The sequence below is a fragment of the Salmo salar genome, unplaced genomic scaffold, assembly GCF_905237065.1.
Source record: "Salmo salar unplaced genomic scaffold, Ssal_v3.1, whole genome shotgun sequence".
Classification (NCBI taxonomy): domain Eukaryota; kingdom Metazoa; phylum Chordata; class Actinopteri; order Salmoniformes; family Salmonidae; genus Salmo; species Salmo salar.
The window spans coordinates 1-17,250 of record NW_025547929.1 but is presented as its reverse complement, the minus strand read 5'-3'; the positions used below and the strand labels follow the sequence as shown (position 1 = coordinate 17,250).

The 17,250-nt window shown below is 45.9% G+C and overlaps 1 protein-coding gene across 1 annotated transcript; it reads right to left on the bottom strand.

The window, feature by feature from the left end:
• Positions 1-1,085: 1,085 nt before the first annotated feature.
• LOC123732507 (ras-related protein Rap-1b-like) lies at positions 1,086-13,542 on the bottom strand (the record flags this gene model as incomplete). The annotated part of the gene is made up of 3 exons (XM_045711710.1): positions 1,086-2,674; positions 4,031-4,146; positions 13,360-13,542. Coding segments are annotated over 2 exons (270 nt in total), but the record flags the coding sequence as incomplete, so codon positions are not given.
• Between the last annotated feature and the right edge of the window lie 3,708 nt (positions 13,543-17,250).

Below are 17,250 nucleotides of genomic sequence, written 5' to 3'. Positions count from 1 at the left end.
TCATCTCTACATTGCTGTGGTTCTTATTGTATTTCAGTCTTATTCCCTGCTGCTTCAAACACATTAGTCTGTCCCCCCTCCCCCCACATTCACTATAGAACAGATAACCCCACACGGTTACTCTTCATCACTATCATCATCATCACCATCATCATCATCATCCGACAGACTGACAGGAAACAGGTCAAACCAAGTATTACACAGGTGAAATAGTCACTAACAGGCAAGTTTCTTTACTGACAGGATCCAATATTTGGTTTTCATATCCTCAGCTGACAACAGATGCATTAGCAAGGGGACAGGGGAGGGGCTGGGGAAGAGGGGAGGGGCAAGGGCTTGGGGAGAGGGGCTAGGGGAGAGGGGAGGGGCTAGGGGAGAGGAGTGAGATGGGGAAAGAGACTAGAGGACAGGGGGAGATAGGGGAGAGGGGCTAGGGGAGGGGCTGGGGAAGAGGGGAGAGGGGCTAGGGGAGAGGGGCTAGGGGAGAGGGGCTAGGGGAGAGGAGTGAGATGGGGAAAGAGACTAGAGGACAGGGGGAGATAGGGGAGAGGGGCTAGGGGAGGGGCTGGGGAAGAGGGGAGAGGGGCTAGGGGAGAGGGGCTAGGGGAGAGGAGTGAGATGGGGAAAGAGACTAGAGGACAGGGGGAGATAGGGGAGAGGGGCTGGGGAAGAGGGGAGAGGGGCTAGGGGAGAGGAGTGAGATGGGGAAAGAGACTAGAGGACAGGGGGAGATAGGGGAGAGGGGCTAGGGGAGGGGCTGGGGAAGAGGGGAGAGGGGCTAGGGGAGAGGGGCTAGGGGAGGGGCGGCTAGGGAAGGGCTGGGGAAGAGGGGAGAGGGGCTAGGGGAGGGGCTGGGGAAGAGGGGAGAGGGGCTAGGGGAGAGGGGCTAGGGGAGAGGAGTGAGATGGGGAAAGAGACTAGAGGACAGGGGGAGATAGGGGAGAGGGGCTGGGGAAGAGGGGAGAGGGGCTAGGGGAGAGGAGTGAGATGGGGAAAGAGACTAGAGGACAGGGGGAGATAGGGGAGAGGGGCTAGGGGAGGGGCTGGGGAAGAGGGGAGAGGGGCTAGGGGAGAGGAGTGAGATGGGGGAAAGAGACTAGAGGACAGGGGGAGATAGGGGAGAGGGGCTGTGGGAGAAGGGGAGAGAGGCTGGTTTAGAAAAGGAGAGGGAGTACAGTGGGAATCTACAGCAGCGTTTCCCAAACTCGGTCCTGGGGCCCTCCCTGGGTGCATGTTTTGGTTTTGCCCTAGCACTACACAGATTATTTGAGTAATCATCAAGCTTGATTATTTGAATCAGCTGTGCAGTGCCAAAAGGTGCCCCCCTTGGGGTCCCCAGGACCCAGTTTGAGAAACGCTGCTCTACAACAGAAGTGTGGAGAATAACATCACCAATGACAAAAAAAAATCTATACTTCCTGTTGTAGATCGCAGATTCTGTAAGAGGGGATTGGCTAACTGGACAAACCAAACCAATGAGAGACGGCCTTGGAAGGATGAAGAATAAAAAACATGATGAGGATCGCCCAGTCACGTCGGCCACTGGTGTCTCAGAAGTTGGGTAGCTTGTTAAAATGTCAAGTCCCTCTTTGACCACAACCCCAATTGAAAAACCCCACTGTACAAACATCTTTGTAAACAACACAAGGGCTGCCTCCAAAATGGCACCCTAATTCCCTATATAGTGTACTACTTTTGACCAGGGCCCATAGGGAAACCAATAGGGGAAACCCATTGTGCTCTGGTCAAATGTAGTACACTTGGGTGCCATTTCAGACGCACACAAGGAAACCCAGGCATGACATAGAAGGATGATTGGATCATAGTTGGATTCTCCAGAAAGAAAGATGATTGGATCATAGTTGGATTCTCCAGAAAGAAAAAAACCTATTTGAAGGCAACATCATCAGGCTAAAAGACAATTTCATAGTTACTGAAAAAACATGATACTTTTTTCTTTTTACACATATAATAATCACTGTTGTATCCACAGGTTTACTCCTCAAATAAAAGTCATATCAATAGCTGTCGCAGTATAGCATCTCTCAGTGGAGACCAAACTAGTCATTTTAAAAGAAATAAAAAGACAGAAAAATTATGTTGAATGATCGAAGGAAAATCAAAAGGTACAAATAAAATGTTAGAAAAGAAACCACAGGAGCAAGTTAGCTGTATGAACCGGACTATATAGGTGCTCTTTGGGACTCTCTCTTTTCTCTGGCTAATATAGAGGCGCTTATAAATACCACATCATTGTAGCTACTCACCATGGCAACGTGCACATTCTGGTTAGACATCCGTTTCTACGGCTACTGTCTCCGTTAGCAATAACACTGTGTGTAGGGATCCGGATTTTTATTTTGATTCATATTGACTGATTTACCTATTTTATTTATTAAATTTACTTTATTTTATGAACTGAATTTTTTCATTTCAGTTGCATACAGTTAGAATATCTATATTTCTAAGTAGAACTCTTGTTCTCGTGACACTGGAGAGAGATAATGGTTCATCTGTGTGTAAAAAGTGATGTATTGTAGCTTTGAACCGTTGGTGGGTTTGTTTGTTTGTTGTTGTTTAAAGGGGCTTCACCACACAGGAAAGTCCATTCCATCTTAGGTTTTAGTAACGTCGGAATGCTGGCACTGCTGAGAGAGACAGCAGCAAATCAGACCTGAGAGAGAGGGAGAGAGAGAAGGTGGGTAGAAGAGAGAGAGAGAGAGAGAGAGAGAGAGAGAGAGAGAGAGAGAGAGAGAGAGAGAGAGAGAGAGAGAGAGAGAGAAGGTGGGTAGAAAGAGAGAGAGAGAGAGAGAGAGAGAAGGTGGGTAGATGGAGAGAGAGAGGAGAAGAGAGAGAGGAGAGAAAGAGAGGAGAGAAAGAGAGAGGAGGAGAGAGAGAAAGAGAGAAGAGAGCGAGAGAGAAGAGAGGAGGAGAGAGAATGAGAAAGAGGATAAGAGAGTGGGAGAGGGAGAGGGAGAGAGAGGAGGAGAGAAAGGAGAAGAGAGAGAGAGAGGAGGAGAAGGAGAGGAGAAGAGAGAGAGGAGGAGAGAAAGGAGAAGAGAGAGAGAGAGGAGGAGAAGAGAGAGGAGAAGAGAGAGGAGAAGAGAGAGAGAAGAGAGAGGAGAAGAGAGAGAGAGAGAGAGAGAGAGAGAGAGAGAGAGAGAGAGAGAAGAGAGAGGAGAGAAGAGAGAGAGAAGAGAGAAGAGAGAGAGAGAAGAGAGAGGAGAAGAGAGAGGAGAAGAGAGAGGAGAAGAGAGAGGAGAAGAGAGAGGAGAAGAGAGAGGAGAAGAGAGAGGAGAAGAGAGAGAGAGAGAGAGAGAGGAGAGAGGAGAAGAGAGAGAGGAGGAGAGAAAGGAGAAGAGAGAGAGAAGAGAGAGGAGAAGAGAGAGGAGAAGAGAGAGAGGAGGAGAGAAAGGAGAAGAGAGAGAGAGAGAGAGAGAAGAGAGAGGAGAAGAGAGAGAGGAGGAGAGAAAGGAGAAGAGAGAGAGGAGGAGAGAAAGGAGAAGAGAGAGGAGAAGAGAGAGGAGAAGAGAGAGGAGAACAGAGAGGAGAAGAGAGAGAGAGAGAGAGAGAGAGAGAGAGAGAGAAAGAGAGAGAGAGAGAGAGAAGAGAGAGGGAGAAGAGAGAGGAGAAGAGAGAGAGAGAGAGAGAGAGAGGAGAAGAGAGAGAGAGAGAGAGAGAAGAGAGAGGAGAAGAGAGAGGAGAAGAGAGAGAGGAGGAGAGAGAGGAGAAGAGAGAGAGAGAGAGAGAGAGAAGAGAGAGAGGAGGAGAGAAAGGAGAAGAGAGAGAGAGAGAGAGAGAGAGAAGAGAGAGGAGAAGAGAGAGAGGAGGAGAGAAAGGAGAAGAGAGAGAGAGGTATAGAGACATTAATGACACTTCTAACTGCACCATATGATGTCTCTTAATATGAAAGGGAGAAGTTCTTGCTCAAGATATTCCTCAGGTTTAAGACAAGGAGGCCGCAGCCAAATGCCTACAACTGTCTTTTCAATTAGGCAGTGGCATTCTGACTCCTACAAGTGCTTTTCACCTGGCTCAGTGCGACAGAGCAGCTGTGTATTAGAGGAGCTGACAGTTGGACTTTTTGCGTGTCTTCCCAGGTACTGGGGTTTTCCTGTTGATCTGCCTGACCAGGTCATAGAAGATCTGAAACACAGAGAGACACAACAATAGTTAGATACAAGTTAGCCATGGGTATCGTGTTAAGAAACGGCGGTAGCCATGGGTATCGTGTTAAGAACAACGGCTAGCCATGGGTATCGTGTTAAGAAACAGTGGCTAGCCATGGGTATCGTGGTTAAGAAACAGTGGCTAGCCATGGGTATCGTGTTAAGAAACGGCGGCTAGCCATGGGTATCGTGTTAAGAAACGGCGGCTAGCCATGGGTATCGTGTTAAGAAACAGTGGCTAGCCATGGGTATCGTGTTAAGAAACAGTGGCTAGCCATGGGTATCGTGTTAAGAAACAGTGGCTAGCCATGGGTATCGTGTTAAGAAACAGTGGCTAGCCATGGGTATCGTGTTAAGAAACAGTGGCTAGCCATGGGTATCGTGTTAAGAAACAGTGGCTAGCCATGGGTATCGTGTTAAGAAACAGTGGCTAGCCATGGGTATCGTGTTAAGAAACAGTGGCTAGCCATGGGTATCGTGTTAAGAAACGGTGGCTAGCCATGGGTATCGTGGTTAAGAAACGGCGGCTAGCCATGGGTATCGTGTTAAGAAACGAGCGGCTAGCCATGGGTATTGTGTTAAGAAACAGTGGCTAGCCATGGGTATCATGTTAAGAAACAGTGGCTAGCCATGGGTATCGTGTTAAGAAACAGTGGCTAGCCATGGGTATCGTGTTAAGAACGGTGGCTAGCCATGGGTATCGTGGTTAAGAAACAACGGCTAGCCATGGGTATCGTGTTAAGAAACAGTCACAGGTGTCTTGGTTTCAAAAAGCAAGACCATGAGAGAATACATGTAAATAGCAGAGCGTGCCATTGGACTAGATCGATTCACACACTGTCAGATAGATGGTTTTAGAGAGTCAGTCAGGGCGTTTTAGTCAGGCCCAAGGCTCAGACCAGATCTCAGTGGACAGGCGTGAGTGATGTCATCCACATCCCAACCAGACAAGATGACACCTCAGGCCACAATATTTACTAGACAGACAAATCACGTCTCAATCTGTGAGAACTCACCCAAGGGTTTATTTATGGATAATGATAGATAATGACTCCTTCAGGGCAATTGTATGTACAGTACCAGTCAGAAGTTTGGACACACCTACTCATTCAAGGGTTTTTCTTTATTTTTAAGAATGAAGTATCTTAGACAAGAATGAAGTATTTTAGACTATGTGAAGTATCTTTGACAATAGTGTATTTATAGTATCACAAACTGGTCAGAATGAATGAATGGTCTGATTATTTTATTTCACCAGACAAAGCTGTATGACTAGGGGTAACATACAAAGCTGTATGACTAGAGGTAACAGACAAAGCTGTATGACTAGGGGTAACAGACAAAGCTGTATGACTAGGGGTAACAGACAAAGCTGTATGACTAGGGGTAACAGACAAAGCTGTATGACTAGGGGTAACATACAAAGCTGTATGACTAGGGGTAACATACAAAGCTGTATGACTAGGGGTAACAGACAAAGCTGTATGACTAGGGGTAACAGACAAAGCTGTATGACTAGGGGTAACAGACAAAGCTGTATGACTAGAGGTAACAGACAAAGCTGTATGACTAGGGGTAACAGACAAAGCTGTATGACTAGGGGTAACATACAAAGCTGTATGACTAGGGGTAACAGACAAAGCTGTATGACTAGGGGTAACATACAAAGCTGTATGACTAGGGGTAACCGACAAAGCTGTATGACTAGGGGTAACATACAAAGCTGTATGACTAGGGGTAACAGACAAAGCTGTATGACTAGGGGTAACATACAAAGCTGTATGCCTAGGGGTAACAGACAAAGCTGTATGACTAGAGGTAACAGACAAAGCTGTATGACTAGGGGTAACAGACATAGCTGTATGACTAGGGGTAACAGACAAAGCTGTATGACTAGGGGTAACATACAAAGCTGTATGACTAGGGGTAACAGACAAAGCTGTATGACTAGGGGTAACAGACAAAGCTGTATGACTAGGGGTAACATACAAAGCTGTATGACTAGAGGTAACAGACAAAGCTGTATGACTAGGGGTAACATACAAAGCTGTATGACTAGGGGTAACAGACAAAGCTGTATGACTAGGGGTAACAGACAAAGCTGTATGACTAGGGGTAACAAACAAAGCTGTATGACTAGGGGTAACAGACAAAGCTGTATGACTAGGGGTAACATACAAAGCTGTATGACTAGGGGTAACAGACAAAGCTGTATGACTAGGGGTAACCGACAAAGCTGTATGACTAGGGGTAACATACAAAGCTGTATGACTAGGGGTAACATACAAAGCTGTATGACTAGGGGTAACATACAAAGCTGTATGACTAGGGGTAACAGACAAAGCTGTATGACTAGGGGTAACATACAAAGCTGTATGCCTAGGGGTAACAGACAAAGCTGTATGACTAGAGGTAACAGACAAAGCTGTATGACTAGGGGTAACAGACATAGCTGTATGACTAGGGGTAACAGACAAAGCTGTATGACTAGGGGTAACATACAAAGCTGTATGACTAGGGGTAACAGACAAAGCTGTATGACTAGGGGTAACAGACAAAGCTGTATGACTAGGGGTAACATACAAAGCTGTATGACTAGAGGTAACAGACAAAGCTGTATGACTAGGGGTAACATACAAAGCTGTATGACTAGGGGTAACAGACAAAGCTGTATGACTAGGGGTAACAGACAAAGCTGTATGACTAGGGGTAACAAACAAAGCTGTATGACTAGGGGTAACATACAAAGCTGTATGACTAGGGGTAACAGACAAAGCTGTATGACTAGGGGTAACAAACAAAGCTGTATGACTAGGGGTAACAGACAAAGCTGTATGACTAGGGGTAACAGACAAAGCTGTATGACTAGGGGTAACATACAAAGCTGTATGACTAGAGGTAACAGACAAAGCTGTATGACTAGGGGTAACATACAAAGCTGTATGACTAGGGGTAACAGACAAAGCTGTATGACTAGGGGTAACATACAAAGCTGTATGACTAGGGGTAACAGACAAAGCTGTATGACTAGGGGTAACATACAAAGCTGTATGACTAGGGGTAACAGACAAAGCTGTATGACTAGGGGTAATTGTAGTTGTCTCTGTCTACTCCCAGAGTGTTACATAACTCACATACACACACCACATCACATCCATTTGGAGCAGACAGCCTCCTGTCCTGAATCTGCACTCTTTGGACATAAAACAAACCCCTTGGACATAATCAATGGTTACAGCTCGAGCCAATTGCATAATTATAGTGATTAAACCAATATCAATCAGGTGTGAGAGAGAGAGAGAGAGAGAGAGAGAGAGAGAGAGAGAGAGAGAGAGAGAGAGAGATCATGCCAAGAGACAAGGATACATCTTAGGCTGGTATTACCCATAAAGCCCATTTCCTGTTGACAATGACATCTCTCTAATGGAGCCAGCTCGTTGTCAATGACACTGGTTGTGGATCAACCAAAGACCTACAGTCTCTATTAGAAGTGAGTCATCTCCATTAGAATGGGGTCCTCTCCATTAGAAGTGAGTCCTCTCCATTAGAATGGGGTCCTCTCCATTAGAATGGGGTCCTCTCCATTAGAAGTGAGTCCTCTCCATTAGAATGGGGTCCTCTCCATTAGAAGTGAGTCCTCTCCATTAGAATGGGGTCCTCTCCATTAGAAGTGAGTCCTCTCCATTAGAATGGGGTCCTCTCCATTAGAATGGGGTCCTCTCCATTAGAATGGGGTCCTCTCCATTAGAATGGAGTTCTCTCCATTAGAATGGGGTCCTCTCCATTAGAATGGGGTCCTCTCCATTAGAATGGGGTCCTCCCCATTAGAATGGAGTCCTCTCCATTAGAATGGGTCATATCTATTAGAATGGATAATCTCTATCACCACCTAAACCAAGAGCATTGCTCAGACCAGCTAGAGACTGAAGCTTAATGGGATAACCGGTTAATAGTAGTGTAACTCCCCAGGGGTCAGGAGTCAACCCACATTAAACCTGGTTTATAGTGGTATAACGGGTCAGGGGTCAACCCACATTAAACCCCACTGACTGACCTCACAGCTACTGTAGCCTATCACAGTGGTGAATGAGTGAATAAATGAATAAGGCGTGGCGCAGGAAAGTGCTGCCTGGGCTAGTGGACTCTTGACTCAGAGCAAAACAGGGTTTGGCCTTTGTTGATGCTGAGACATGAAGCCCAATGTCATCTCTTCATTATCTAAGCCCAACGGCATCTCTTCATCATCCAACTATATACGCACTATACAGTCGTGGCCAAAAGTTTTGAGAATGACACAAATATACATTTTCACAAAGTCTGCTGCCTCAGTTTGTATGATGGCAATTTACATATCCTCCAGAATGTTATGAAGAGTGATCAGATGAATGCAATTAATTGGAAAGTCCCTCTTTGCCATGCAAATGAACTGAATCCCAAACAAACATTTCCACTGCATTTCAGCTTTGCCACAAAAGGACCAGCTGAAATCATGTCAGTGATTCTCTCGTTAACATAGGTGCGAGTGTTGATGAGGACAAGGCTGGAGATCACTCTGTCATGCTGATTGAGTTCGAATAACAGATTGGAAGCTTCAAAAGGAGGGTGGTGCTTGGAATCATTGTTCTTCCTCGGTCAAGCATGGTTACCTGGAAACACGCGCCGTCATCATTGCTTTGCACAAAAAGGCTTCACAGGCAAGGATATTGCTGCCAGTAAGATTGCACCTAAATCAACCATTTATCGGATCATCAACAACTTCAAGGAGAGCGGTTCAATTGTTGTGAAGAAGGCTTCAGGGCGCCCAAGAAAGTCCAGCAAGCGCCAGGACCGTCTCTTAAATTTGATTCAGCTGCGGGATCGGGGCACCACCAGTACAGAGCTTGCTCAGGAATGGCAGCAGGCAGCTGTGAGTGCATCTGCACGCACAGTGAGGCAAAGACTTTTGGAGGATGGCCTGGTGTCAAGAAGGGCAGCAAAGAAGCCACTTCTCTCCAGGAAAAACATCAGGGACAGACTGATATTGACAGACTGATATTCTGCAAAAGGTACAGGGATTGGACTGGGGTAAAAGTCATTTTCTCTGATGAATCTCCTTTCCGATTGTTTGGGGCATCCGGGAAAAAAAAGCTTGTCCGGAGAAGACAAGGTGAGCGCTACCATCAGTCCCATGTCATGCCAACAGGAAGCATCCTGAGACCATTCATGTGTGGGGTTGCTTCACAGCCAAGGGAATGCGCTCACTCACAATTTTGCCTAAGAACACAGCCATGAATAAAGAATGGTACCAACACATCCTCCGAGAGCAACTTCTCCCAACCATCCAGGAATAGTTTGGTAACGAACAATGCCTTTTCCAGCATGATGGAACATCTTGCCATAAGGAAAAAGTGATAACTAAGTGGCTCGGGGAAACAAAACATTGATATTTTGGGTCCATGGCCAGGAAACTCCCCAGACCTTAATCCCATTGAGAACTTGTGGTCAATCCTCAAGAGGCGGGTGGACAAACAAAAACCCACAAATTCTGACAAACTCCAAGCATTGATTATGCAAGAATGGGCTGCCATCAGTCAGGATGTGGCCCAGAAGTTAATTGACAGCATGCCAGGGCGGATTGCAGAGGTCTTGAAAGAGAAGGGTCAACACTGCAAATATTGACTCTTTGCATCAACTTCATGTAATTGTCAATAAAGTCAATGACACTTATGAAATGCTTGTAATTATACTTCAGTATTCCATAGTAACATCTGACAAAGATATCTAAATACACTAAGCAGCAAACTTTGTGGAAATTAATATTTGTGTCATTCTCAAAACTTTTGGCCACAACTGTACACACATACTTAGTACTGTAGATATGTGGTAGTGGTGGAGTAGGGGCCTGAAGGCACACAGTTTGTGGTGAAATCTGTGAATGTATTGTAATGTTTTTTAAATTGTATAAACTGCCTTAATTTTGCTGGACCCCAAGAAGACTAGCTGCAGCTTTGGCAGGGAACTAATGGGGATCCATAATAAACCCCAGGAAGAATAGCTGCTGCCTTGGCAGGAACTAATGGGATCCATAATAAATACAAATACAAAGGCTTGCTGCTGATTCTGAGACATTAAGCCCAATGCCATGCCATGCCACCTCACGTCAATCGTAAATCTTACGCAGCAGAGAACCTGGTCTTCAGTACCAACCAAAAGGAATGCCTTTGTCCTACAGGAAACTTTTACTGTCAAAACTATATCATTACAAAAAAAGTAAATATTGGAACAATTATTTCTAAGATAGGAATGATAAGAATGGTCAGTGGGGATCTAAAGAATAATCATGTCATATTGTTGATCATTTTGTGATGTTATTAAAAACGGTATCAACCAAATAGTGTAATTTAGGAAGGAAACCCCCATTTGGCTGTTAAGTTTTTTATCCAATATGATGTTAATACAATATTATGAACGATGAAACTATTTTTGTTAAGATAGGAATGTGATTTTAGTTTTCAAACGAGATCATAGCTTTTATGTCCCTTGCGCATTAAACTAAGCCACGCTTCGAATGAGGTCAGAAGAGCGTGTCAGTGTGATGGCACCGCCCTTTCGACCTGAGTGTTTCAAAGGACTCGCTAAGAATTAACATGCGGACTAGCAGACGTGGCTACACGTTGAAATGGTAGGAAAAACTCACTAGACCAAAAACATTGACAGTCTGCAGCTGTGCATGTAAAGGGTTCTAGAACTTTGACTAAAGATACGAGGTGGGAAGGAAGAAAATCCCATCTCAGACAATCAACGAGTATCTGTTCTATTTGAACACTCCACTATAATGACCAAAACTAAGAAGGACATTGTGACCTCTGATGGACAACCAGAGCATTACACCCATGGAGCCATTCCCCATGGAAGGATCGATTGGTTTCAACAGACAGACGACAGATAAAAGACATCTACATGTAAATACATTGCATTTCTTACCCAAATGGGAGGCGGCTTGTGTGGTAATATGGTTACTGTGAGCGTAGTTACCAAATGTACCATAAGTGTCCCCACCCCCTTTTCCCTATTGTCCACACCCCTCTCCCTCTTGTCCCCGCCCCTTCTTCCTATTGTCCCTGCCCCTTCTCCATCTATTGCCATGCCCCCTTCTCCCTATTGTCCCAACCCCTCTCCCCACCCCCTTCTCACTCGGCTCTATTGTCTCCACCCCTTCTCCCTCTTGTCTCCGCCCCTTCTCCCTCTATTGTCCCCGCCCCTTCTCCCTCTATTGTCCCCGCCCCTTCACCCTCATTGTCCCCACCCCTTCACCCTCTATTCTCCCCCGCCCCTTCACCCTCTATTGCCCCGCCACCCTCTCTCCCTATTGTCCCCACCCCTCCCGCTCTCTCTTATTGTCCCCGCCCCCTCTCTCTTTCTATTGTCCCCACCCCTTCTCCCTATCCATTGTGTAACAAGCCGTAATATCTTGTAAGTCCACTAGGGACTTTTGTCTCATGTAACTGTGTATTCTGTGTTATTATTTAGTTAGTTAGTAAATAAATAATTCAATCAATTTGTGTCGAACTGAATAATCAGAAAAGGCTGGAGTTCTTGCGGATTCCAGAAGTCTGGGACGTTCAGAATGAGACTGATATGAGGTAGTGATTAATAAGTGACTTCTCGATATAGAACATATCTTTTAGAGTTGAATTCGGAGACGGTATATATTCCGTGGTGCCCCAAATCCTAATGAGTTAATTGTTACATGATTCATTTAAATCGGTAACAATTAAACATAGTTAGTTATTGATAAATAACCGTCATCCCATTAATCAAAGTCACGTCACGATAGTAGATTGCTGAGGGAAAAATAATCAATTGAATCAATTTTATAATAAGGCTGTAACGTAACAAAATGTGGAAAAAGTCAAGGGGTCTGAAAACTTTCCGAATGCACTGTATCTTGATGGAGCAAAACACAGGGTTGTTGACTGAAGTAGACTGCCTGACGTGTGTGTGTGTGTGTGTGTGTGTGTGTGTGTGTGTGTGTGTGTTTTGACTAGATGTTGGAAAGTGATTTCAATGTTCAATGTGTACAGAGAGGGTGAGGCTGCTATTTGTTTGTTTATATGTGTGTGTGTGTGTGTGTGTGTGTGTGTGTGTGTGTGTGTGTGTGTGTGTGTGTGTGATAGAGGTGACGCAGGCCAGATGAGGGGGACGTCGCTGGCTGGTAGCCTCTGGTGGTCCTGGGCAGCTGGACGCACGCACACACACACAAACACACACACACACACAAACAAAAACACACACACACACACACACACACAAAAACACACACACACACACACAAAAACACACACACACAAACAAAACACACACACGCACAGAAACAAAAACACACACACACACACACACAGCACCATTGTGTGACTCAGGAGATAGGGTGACATCAGAGTCAGTTCTAAACACAGTGGGACCAGAAGGAAGGAAGGTTCAGCTCCAAGGACAGTTAGCATACTGATTAACCTCAGACTAAATATCCCACACTACTACTGACAGCAACAACCCAGTTTATTCCTATCAGTGTCTGTTCATAGGAGGTACAGAACTTGTTGATGTGGGTACTGATGCAGGGTGTATGTGGGGTACTGATGCAGGGTGTATGTGGGGTACTGATGCAGGGTGTATGTGGGTACTGATGCAGGGTGTGTGTGGGTACTGATGCAGGGTGTGTGGGTACTGATGCAGGGGTGTGTGTGGGTACTGATGCAGGGTGTGTGTGGGTACTGATGCAGGGGTGTGTGTGTACTGATGCAGGGTGTGTATGGGTACTGATGCAGGGTGTGTGTGGGTACTGATGCAGGGTGTGTGGGTACTGATGCAGGGTGTGTAGGTACTGATGCAGGGGTGTGTGGGTACTGATGCAGGGTGTGTGTGGGTACTGATGCAGGGTGTGTGTGGGTACTGATGCAGGGTGTGTGTGGGTACTGACGCAGGGTGTGTGGGTACTGATGCAGGATGTGTGGGTACTGATGCAGGGTGTGTAGGTACTGATGCAGGGTGTGTGTGGGTACTGATGCAGGGTGTGTGTGGGTACTGATGCAGGGTGTGTGTGTACTGATGCAGGGTGTGTGTGGGTACTGATGCAGGGTGTGTGTGTTACTGATGCAGGGTGTGTGTGGGTACTGATGCAGGGGTGTGTGAGGTGTGTGTGTGTTGTACTCACCTCGTTGACGTTGATCTTGGACTTTGCAGAGGACTCCAGGAAAGCACAGCTGCTCCACTGTCTGGCCAGGTTCTGGCCCTGTTCCTTCCCCACAACACGCTCATCCTCCAGATCACATTTATTACCCACCAGAATCATCGGAACCTGGAGAGGAGAGGAGGGGAGGGAGGAGGAGGGGAGTAAAGAAAGAGTGGAATCAGGGGAGAGAGGGAGAGACCGGAGAGAGGCAAGGAGATGGAGAGGCAGAGAGACAGAGAAGGGGGAGAGAGGGAGAGACAGGAGAGAGGCAAGGAGATGGAGAGGCAGAGAGACAGAGAAAGGGGGGAGAGAGGGAGAGACAGGAGAGAGGCAGGGAGATAGAGAGACAGAGAAAGGGGGAGAGAGGGAGAGAGGCAGGGAGATAGAGAGGCAGGGAGACAGAGAAAGGGGGAGAGAGGGAGAGACAGGAGAGAGGCAGGGAGATGGAGAGGCAGAGAAAGGGGGGAGAGAGGGAGAGACAGGAGAGAGGCAGGGAGATGGAGAGGCAGAGAAAGAGGGAGAGAGAAATGTAAAAAGAGTAGAGACAGGAAAGAGAGAGGGAGATAATATAGGGAGGGGGGGAGAGAGAGAAGTTTTATATTATTCTAGGTCACATGGAAACACTTTGATAGGTATGAAGGGTTTTTGCTATGTTGTTGAATTCATAGGCTCTATAGAAAATTACTTTTCCACAAGCTCAGCTGAGTTAGTATCCTCTCCTGGTTTACTGTAGAGAGAGAGAGAGAGAGGAATGAAATGAAACACACAGCTGAGTTAGTATCCTCTCCTGGTTTACTGTAGAGAGAGAGAGGAATGAAATGAAACACACAGCTGAGTTAGTATCCTCTCCTGGTTTACTGTAGAGAGAGAGAGGAGGAATGAAATGAAACACACAGCTGAGTTAGTATCCTCTCCTGGTTTACTGTAGAGAGAGAGAGGGAATGAAATGAAACACACAGCTGAGTTAGTATCCTCTCCTGGTTTACTGTAGAGAGAGAGAGGGAATGAAATGAAACACACAGCTGAGTTAGTATCCTCTCCTGGTTTACTGTAGAGAGAGAGAGAGAGGGAATGAAATGAAACACACAGCTGAGTTAGTATCCTCTCCTGGTTTACTGTAGAGAGAGAGAGAGAGGAATGAAGCTGAAACACACAGCTGAGTTAGTATCCTCTCCTGGTTTACTGTAGAGAGAGAGAGAGGAATGAAAATGAAACACACAGCTGAGTTAGTATCCTCTCCTGGTTTACTGTAGAGAGAGAGAGAGGAATGAAATGAAACACACAGCTGAGTTAGTATCCCCTCCCTGGTTTACTGTAGAGAGAGAGGAATGAAATGAAACACACAGCTGAGTTAGTATCCTCTCCTGGTTTACTGTAGAGAGAGAGAGAGGAATGAAATGAAACACACAGCTGAGTTAGTATCCTCTCCTGGTTTACTGTAGAGAGAGAGAGAGAGGAATGAAATGAAACACACAGCTGAGTTAGTATCCTCTCCTGGTTTCCTACTGTAGAGAGAGAGAGAGAGAGGAATGAAATGAAACACACAGCTGAGTTAGTATCCTCTCCTGGTTTACTGTAGAGAGAGAGAGAGAGGAATGAAATGAAACACACAGCTGAGTTAGTATCCTCTCCTGGTTTACTGTAGAGAGAGAGAGAGAGAATGAAATGAAACACACAGCTGAGTTAGTATCCTCTCCTGGTTTACTGTAGAGAGAGAGAGAGAGAGGAATGAAATGAAACACACAGCTGAGTTAGTATCCTCTCCTGGTTTACTGTAGAGAGAGAGAGAGAGGAATGAAATGAAACACACAGCTGAGTTAGTATCCTCTCCTGGTTTACTGTAGAGAGAGAGGAGAGAGGAATGAAATGAAACACACCCAGCTGAGTTAGTATCCTCTCCCTGGTTTACTGTAGAGAGAGAGAGGAATGAAATGAAACACACAGCTGAGTTAGTATCCTCTTGGTTTACTGTAGAGAGAGAGAGGATGAAATGAAACACACAGCTGAGTTAGTATCCTCTCCTGGTTTACTGTAGAGAGAGAGAGAGAGGAATGAAATGAAACACACAGCTGAGTTAGTATCCTCTCCTGGTTTATTGTAGAGAGAGAGAGAGAGGGAATGAAATGAAACACACAGCTGAGTTAGTATCCTCTCCCTGGTTTACTGTAGAGAGAGAGAGAGAGAGAATGAAATGAAACACACAGCTGAGTTAGTATCCTCTCCTGGTTTACTGTAGAGAGAGAGAGAGAGGAATAAATGAAACACACAGCTGAGTTAGTATCCTCTCCCTGGTTTTACTGTAGAGAGAGAGAGAGGAATGAAATGAAACACACAGCTGAGTTAGTATCCTCTCCTGGTTTACTGTAGAGAGAGAGAGAGGAATGAAATGAAACACACAGCTGAGTTAGTATCCTCTCCCTGGTTTACTGTAGAGAGAGAGAGAGGAATGAAATGAAACACACAGCTGAGTTAGTATCCTCTCCTGGTTTACTGTAGAGAGAGAGAGAGAGCGGAATGAAATGAAACACACAGCTGAGTTAGTATCCTCTCCTGGTTTACTGTAGAGAGAGAGAGAGAAATGAAAATGAAACACACAGCTGAGTTAGTATCCTCTCCTGGTTTACTGTAGAGAGAGAGAGAGAATGAAATGAAACACACAGCTGAGTTAGTATCCTCTCCTGGTTTACTGTAGAGAGAGAGAGAATGAAATGAAACACACAGCTGAGTTAGTATCCTCTCCTGGTTTACTGTAGAGAGAGAGGAATGAAATGAAACACACAGGAGTTAGTAACCTCTCTGTCTCTGGAAGACATGGAGAGTTGGTCTGTAGCTCCCTCTAGTCTCAGACATGGAGAGTTGGTCTGTAACCTCCCCTCTAGTCTCTAGACATGGAGAGTTGGTCTGTAGCCTCCCCTTCTAGTCTCTAGACATGGAGAGTTGGTCTGTAGTACAATGCCACCTCCCTCTAGTGTAGACATGGAGAGTTGGTCTGTAGTGGTCCTAGTCTCTAGACATGGAGAGTTGGTCTGTAGTGGTCTAGTCTCTAGAGATGGAGAGTTGGTCTGTAGTGGTCTAGTCTCTAGACATGGAGAGTTGGTCTGTAGCCTCCTCTAGTCTCTAGACATGGAGAGTTGGTCTGTAGCCTCCCTCTAGTCTCTAGACATGGAGAGTTGGTCTGTAGTAGTCCTAGTCTCTAGACATGGAGAGTTGGTCTGTAGCCTCCCTCCCTAGTCTCTAGACATGGAGAGTTGGTCTGTAGCCTCCCTCTAGTCTCTAGACATGGAGAGATGGTCTGTAACCTCCTCTAGTCTCTAGACATGAGAGTTGGTCTGTAACCTCCCCTCTAGTCTCTAGACATGGAGAGTTGGTCTGTAGCCTCCCTCTAGTCTCTAGACATGGAGAGTTGGTCTGTGTGGTCTAGTCTCTAGACATGGAGAGTTGGTCTGTAGTGGTCTAGTCTCTAGACATGGAGAGAGAGTTGGTCTGTAGCCTCCCTCTAGTCTCTAGACATGGAGAGATTGGTCTGTAACCTCCCTCTAGTCTCTAGACATGGAGAGTTGGTCTGTAACCTCCCTCTAGTCTCTAGACATGGAGAGAGTTGGTCTGTAGCCTCCCTCTAGTCTCTAGACATGGAGAGTTGGTCTGTAACCTCCCTCTAGTCTCTAGACATGGAGAGTTGGTCTGTAGTGGTCTAGTCTCTAGACATGGGAGAGTTGGTCTGTAGTGGTCTCAGTCTCTAGACATGGAGAGAGTTGGTCTGTAGTGGTCTAGTCTCTAGACATGGAGAGTTGGTCTGTAGTGGTCTAGTCTCTAGACATGGAGAGTTGGTCTGTAGCCTCCCTCTAGTCTCTAGACATGGAGAGTTGGTCTGTA